Consider the following 7,215-nt stretch of genomic DNA (forward strand, 5'->3'; position numbering starts at 1 on the left):
AATGAGTCGCTAATCCCATCTAGTATGCACTGATGCTGTTCCTCTGATGGTTGAAGACTTCTGCAACCCGGCCTTGTTTCTCGTAAAGCCCCTATTCCGCTTTAATGCAATCAAAAGTCCCAATATATCGTCATCTCCTCTCCGCAGTTGAGCACAAGTGCTAATACCACCGCATGAAGATTTGACAAGATATAGTAACTCCTTGACATTGTACTCCGAACCTTGTTGCCGATGCTTGAACAACCCGATGCTTGAACAATTCCATGCATTGCCTTATTGCTTTTCTAACGCCGGAAACAAAGAAACTTTCCTTTTTTCTCGTCCGGAACGGCAAACAACAAAGAACTTTGCTTTTTCGATCGCCGGAACGGCAAACGGCAAACTGCTGGAACTTTGCATTTTCTCTGCCGGAAACGGCAGACGGCAAACTTTTGCCCCAACAATTTTTATCGATTCGTTGTAAAGGCAATAGCCCTTCAGCCTTTGTTTCATTTTGCTCAACATTAAACCACCTCATTTCCTCATCTTGACAGATCAGTGATGCAATGTTGATCAAAGCAAGTAGATTAAATTTCATGCATTGCATTGCTTTTTCTAACCGCATAAACAAGAACTTTGCTCGCATGAAACGGCAAGAGTTGCTTTATTTACCGATTCGTTGCATGTGTAAATGTTCGTGTGTATGTGCCAAAATGACCATGTCATCTCCTATGTGAATAGGATCATTGGTGCCAAGCATTTGAATAACTTGGAATGACTGAAAATTCCACTCCAATTGTATTATATCATTTCCTTTAAAAGGATCAATGATACTAATAAGAGTTAAATTTCCAGAAAACTTGTAAAGTATCAGGTTTCCTGCAACTTGTGTACCTGCAAAATAGAAACAGCTGTTAGTGTATAGATCCTCATCATGTTCTCCTCCAACAGGATTTGAGCATGATGAATGATATTCATCAGTACAACACCAACTCCAATTCATATTCTCCAGGTCCTCTTTCATCAATATGATTTGTGACGGTCCGATTCTCGGATATATGGGCACTGCAATTTGTCACTATTGAGTATCCTCCTTGCTGTTGAATCAAGTTCTGCAAAAGAGACTACATTTACTTCACCATGATCCAGTGCATAGTTGGCTAGATGGTCTGCTAATTGATTTCCTTCCCTCATTATGTGCAGCACTTGAACATCTGCATTGTCCATTATGTCCCAGATCTCTTCTACTGCATGAATAATATTCCATGGAGGTTTCCATTGTCTTTCTAGGATGTTTTTCATCAGTAGTGAATCTGTTTCAAGAATGAAGGAGTACACATGGTTTGCCAAACAATATCTTGCAGCACAAAGCAAAGCCATTGCCTCAGACACAGTGTTTGTGGTTTCCTCCATTTCTTTGGCCCTTGCATGAACCAAGTCACCATGTGAATTTCTCACACAAAATGCATAGGCACTCCTGCCTGGGTTCCCTCTAGTGGCCCCATCTGTATTGCACTTCCAAATTCCTGCAGCAGGCACAGTCCACATGACTTTTGTAACTTTAAGCTTTGGCACAAAATTCTCCAGAATCTTCAAAGTTTCCAACCATCTGTGAGGAACAGTTGTGATGCCTGGTTTTCTTACTTTAACCAGCATTTGGATATTGCTTGAAGCTTGATATATGACTCTGCTAAGAGAGACCTTATTCCCATGCTTGTCCCCATTTCTTTTCTTCCATAACTCCCACATAATTATAGATGGAATAGCATAAAAAATAGGCTTCAATCTGGCTAGTGTATCAGTAGTCCACCATTTTATGATCACATGATGCAAGTTCAAGCCTGCAATGTTGATACCAGCAGCAGCAGAAAAATAGGACCACACCTTTTGTGCAGTTTGGCATTTCAAAAAAATATGTGGTACTGATTCTTCTGTAGGTTCAGCACAGCAAAAACACTTAGATGGCATATGATATCCCCAGCTTCTAATCACATCATCCAGAGGTATTTTGAAATGCCACACCCTCCACATCAAGAATGCTATTTTGAAAGGCAAACCTTTCACCCAAATCCTCTTGTATGCCTCCTTAGGCTGGCCTCTAGACCTTAGGTACTCCCAAGCTGATTTAACAGAAAATTCACCCCTAGGTTCTAGTGTCCACCATGGTTTGTCCAGATCATCACAGTTACCAGGAGGGTGTACTTCATGCATTATGTGTTCAGCAATGTCCTCAGGTAAGCAGTTCCTCAAGATGTTCTCATTCCACCTGCCTTCTGTAACCACATCAGTAACATTACTAATGTTCTCATCACAGTAAAATTCAGGGGGAGTAATGAAATAGAGTGGTCCCAAACCAGACCAATTATCAAACCAAAATAAAGAGGAGCCCATTCTGATTTGCCACCAGATGAGATGATCAATTGCATCCCTTGCTCTCAGCATTTTTCTCCAAACATGAGAACCTTCAGTCCAAGGAACCAGAATTGGATTATGCTTTTTTAAATACTTGTTACTCATAAATGAACTCCATAATGAAGGCCTGGTTCTGAAGTTCCACCATAATTTGGAAAATAATGCCATAGACATATCCTCCAGTCTTCTAAACCCAAGTCCACCTTCTTCCTTAGGCATGCAAACCTCACTCCATTTAGCCCAATGTCTGTTAGATTCTCCCACAGAATTGCTCCAATAGAACTGAGCAAAGATCTTGTTAAGCTTATTAATCACAAAGGATGGTGCATCCATAGCAGATAGCAGATGAATTGGCATTGCTTGCAAAACATGAGCCAACAAAATGGCCCTCCCACCAAATGATAACAGTTTGCCTTTCCATCCCTGAAGCTTATTCCTTACTTTATTGATCAAATCAGCATAATAAGTCAAGCATGCTCTACCATAGTATATAGGACATCCTAAGTATATTAAAGGGAAGGCATGTCTATTAATACCAGTGACTCTTTCAACCTTCAGAAAAGTTGCCTCATCCACTTTATCATGCATATAAACTGAACTTTTTGCCCTGTTGATCAGCTGGCCTGATGCAAACTCATATTGAGTTAAGGTATCCATTATCAGTTTCAAAGAGATTTCACAAGAGGATGTGAAAATGATGGTATCATCTGCATATGCCAGATGGTTTATTTTTGGACTCCATTTAGGCAAACCAAAACCAGTATACCATAAATTATCATACACTGCATTCAAACCTCTTGACAGAACTTCAGCAGCCAAGATAAATAAGGTTGGTGATAAAGGATCACCCTGCTTGACACCTCTGGTGGAATGAAAAAAGCCATGTTGCTGGCCATTTATAAGGACTGAGTACCAATTGTTACCTATCAATTCATGGATTAGGCCAATGAATCTTTCACAAAAACCCATTTTCCTCAACACTTTAGTGAGAAACAGCCATGACAGCCTATCATAGGCCTTTGTCATGTCTAGTTTCATGACAACATTAGGCACCACAATATTTCCATTCTTTTTGCCTTTGTTAGTTCTCAGCCTTATATCAGTTATTACTTCTTGAGTTAAGAGAATGTTTTCTACTATACTTCTTCCCCTCACAAAACCTGCCTGATTTTGAGAAATCAGGTCTGGTAATAGATGCACCATTCTTTCATGGACAACTCTAGAGATGACCTTGTTCACAAAATTACTCAGGCTTATTGGTCTCATGTCACCAAAAGTCTGAACATCTTTCTTTTTGGGAAGAAGAACAAGGTTTGTGTGAGTGATATATCTTGGCAAATCAACACCTCTTAGAAAATCCCATACCATATTGAATAAGTCATCCCCAACAATATTCCAGCAAGTTTGAAAGAACAAACCTGTGAAGCCATCAGGTCCTCCTGCACTGGTACTACTCAGCCCAAAAACTGCCAACTTCACTTCCTCTTTTGTAGGAGATGCAACTAGTTTCTCATTCTGTACTGATGTGATCATAGAAGGAACATGTTGCAAAATGTCAAATCTTGAAGATTCTCTATTCTCAGGCTGCTGATGGAATTGATCCTGGAAAAATCTTAAAGCTTCTTCTGCAATCTCATTGTCATCCTCTAGCCACTGCCCTTGATTATTTTGAATCCTCTTCAACTGAAGCATTTTCCTCCTACCATTGACATAGTTGTGAAAGAATTTAGAATTCTTATCACCATCTTGAAACCACTCCATACCTGCCTTCTGTTTCCAATATTCCTCCTCTATGGCATATACTCTAGTCAACTCAGCCTCCACCTGTTTCAATTTTTCTCTATTTTGTACAGTTGGATGCTCTTCAAAGATTCTTTCATGCACTTTGATCACTTCCTCAAGATTGGAAATTGTCTGAAAGAAATCTCCAAATGTTGCTCTACTCCATTGTGACAGTACCTTCTTCATATTTTTCAGCTTGGAATTGAATTTCATGAAAGCATTACCTTGCACCTCAGTTTTCCAGTTTGCTTTGACTGTATGTATGAATGATTCATGTTTAACCCAGAAATTGAGAAATTTGAATGATTTTGTCACAGTTGGAGCCTGAACCAAGCATTCTATGAATAGAGGGGAGTGATCTGATCCTTGTTTGATCAAATGAGTTATCTGCAGACCTGGGAAAAGCTGCTGAAACTCATAATTGCCCAAGCACCTGTCCAGCCTTTTGAACACACATTCCTCAGCACCTCTCCCATTCCACCAAGTGAAAACACTGCCCTTGTAGCCCAAATCTGAGAGGTTACATGTGTTTATGCAGTGCCTAAAGTCCTCCACTTCATGCAAAGAAACTGGGAGGCCACCATACTTCTCCTCTGCATCACATATGACATTAAAATCTCCACCCACAAGCCAAGGCAATGTCATATCAGATGCCAAATAATAAAGTGAATCCCACAGTTCTATTCTTTCCATTCTATCACATTTTGCATATACAAGTGTAACAATAAACTCCTCTTCAGAATTTACATTGTGCAGGCTTAAAGTAAGCTGTTGCACACTATCTATCAGCACTGTGACCTGATAATCTTCATTGACAAAGGCCCATATCTTCCCAGAGATGTTACAAAAAGCATTCTGAATTCCTAATCTCCTCCTGTAACTTTCCAGCTTGTATGACTGCTGAAAAGGCTCCATAAGGCCTATAAGGAAAAATTTGTGTTTATTATGCATTGTTAAAAGCCTTTTAAAAGCTTTTTTTGTATTGACTGATCTAATATTCCATATTAGTGCATTCATCACTAAATATGGGATTTAGAATTAGCCCTCCTTGTTGTCACCCCAAGAACTTGAGGTGTATGTTGAGTTGCTGCTTTCTTTCTACCTTTCCCAACACCTTTCACAATTTGCCTAGGTGACAAATCACCCTCTCTTGCTGCATTCTGAAAATTTTGGGCAGTGGATTCTTCATCCATATCCATCCTCACCATGTCCCTAGATGTAACTGCAATCTTATTGATTTCCTCAGCTGCTGCAACTGTTTCTTCATTCATCACCTTAGATATGGCCTTATCTACATGTAAAATCCCTGATGGTGTTGGCATATTTTGAGTCTTCTTACTATTAGAAACCTTACCATCAAGCTTTTCTACCTCTGTGTTCACTTGTTGTGTTCCACCAGCCTCACTATACCCATCATTCTGCAGGTTTGAAAGTTCCATAGCCTGCAAATTCCCTCCATTCTGCACATCCTCTTTTCCAAACATTACCTCCAAAGCAGCCTGAGAAGGACTAGAAAACTGAACATTCTGATTTTCTAAGGCACTACTGCTGACTTCATTAGCAACTTTGTTTTTGCTGTCTGCCGGAGACGGCAAACGGCAACTTTGTTTTTGCTGTTTCTGACTGCCGGAAACGGCAAGAAACAGCAAACTTTGCTGTTTCTGACTGCCGGAGACGGCAAACGGCAAACTTGTCTGAGTTGGTGAATTTTGGTCAATGCCATTATTGTCCTCCAAATCATCCTCCTTCCTGTCAAACATCATGTTGATTTCCTGGGAGGATGAACTAGAATCCAAGGAATTAGGTTCATCATCTTCTTTTCCTCCAACAATTTCTCCTTCTTCCCCATCTTCCTCAACTTGCTCACTCCACAACCTCTTTTCATTACTAGTGTCAAAAGTTGTGGAAGGAATTTCATGACAGACCTTATTAGTAGTTACCTTCTCCACTCCTGATTTAAAAACTGTTTCCACCCACTCTTTAGTTTTGAGAGGGGAAAGTTGCTTCTTCCCAGGAGTATATACAGCTGCATGAACATTCAATGGTTTATCAGCCTTTTGAAGATCTTCTGCAGCTTCTTCATTACAATGATCATGCACGCGTTGCCACAACCAGCTGGTTGTGAACTTCTACTGTAGGACCATCATCCAACACCATGACCATGCCTTGTTGTACACCCCCATCATTCTCCAATGCTGCAAACTGATTATTTATCTGAACAGCAGCAGGAATCTGAATATCTGTTAATTTTGTACTACCTTCATTCTCCTTTGATGCTATCAAGGCAATTTGATTTTGAGTGTTATTTCCATCCTGCACCTGTTTCTTCCCTCTTTGAACCTTCCACTCATTTAAATTCTGCACATTACCAACTACCTTGCCACTCTCTAGCACCCTAATAACTTGTTTATGATTTCTATTGTTTCCATGACCTGCCTGCATCCTGTTATTATGTTTTGCCTCGTTTGGTACATTGCTTATTTCCTTTCCATTGTTAGGGACGCAACATGCTTCCCCTTATCACCATTAGAAACCTCCTCCTTCTCCTTATTTTGCAGCAGATCAGGATGTAGTTTCCAACATCCATCTTCATCATGGCCTTGTAAACAACATTCCTTGCAATATTTAGGCAAAAAATCATATTGAATTTTCACCCACCTTGACTTAACTTCTCCAGTTGTGCTATCTACAGACCGTAGTTGCACTCTCTTAGGTGTTCGACCCTCAAATCCACCTCCACTTTCACACGAGCACAGCTTGGCCTTGTTTTATTTTTGGTTGCCACATCCAAAGTTAATGGTTTGCCTACTGCTGCAGCCATTGAAAACAGCTGCGATTGACCAAAATAGTTTGGTGCTAGCGTTGGGAAGGAGATCCAAGCAATGGCAATCGATGTCTCCTCCTCAGGATTAAACCAAGGATCCCATTTAAGTGTCCTCATTGGATGATAACCTCCACTCTCCTTGATCCAAAAAGCAGGTTTCGATAACAAGGTTACATAATCTTCAAACAATTCACATCTGATCAAAACATGCCTATTGC

The 7,215-nt window shown here is 40.2% G+C and overlaps 1 protein-coding gene across 1 annotated transcript; it reads right to left on the reverse strand.

Annotated features, from left to right (window-relative positions):
* Nucleotides 1–9: 9 nt before the first annotated feature.
* LOC132048715 (uncharacterized) lies at nucleotides 10–5,088 on the reverse strand. The gene is made up of 4 exons (XM_059439410.1): nucleotides 1,059–5,088; nucleotides 652–873; nucleotides 273–525; nucleotides 10–160 (listed from the first exon to the last, which is right to left on the reverse strand). Exons 1-4 carry the CDS (start codon nucleotides 5,086–5,088, stop codon nucleotides 10–12), a joined length of 4,656 nt encoding a protein of 1,551 aa, XP_059295393.1.
* Between the last annotated feature and the right edge of the window lie 2,127 nt (nucleotides 5,089–7,215).

The sequence above is a fragment of the Lycium ferocissimum genome, chromosome 3 (genome assembly GCF_029784015.1).
Source record: "Lycium ferocissimum isolate CSIRO_LF1 chromosome 3, AGI_CSIRO_Lferr_CH_V1, whole genome shotgun sequence".
Classification (NCBI taxonomy): Eukaryota; Viridiplantae; Streptophyta; class Magnoliopsida; order Solanales; family Solanaceae; genus Lycium; species Lycium ferocissimum.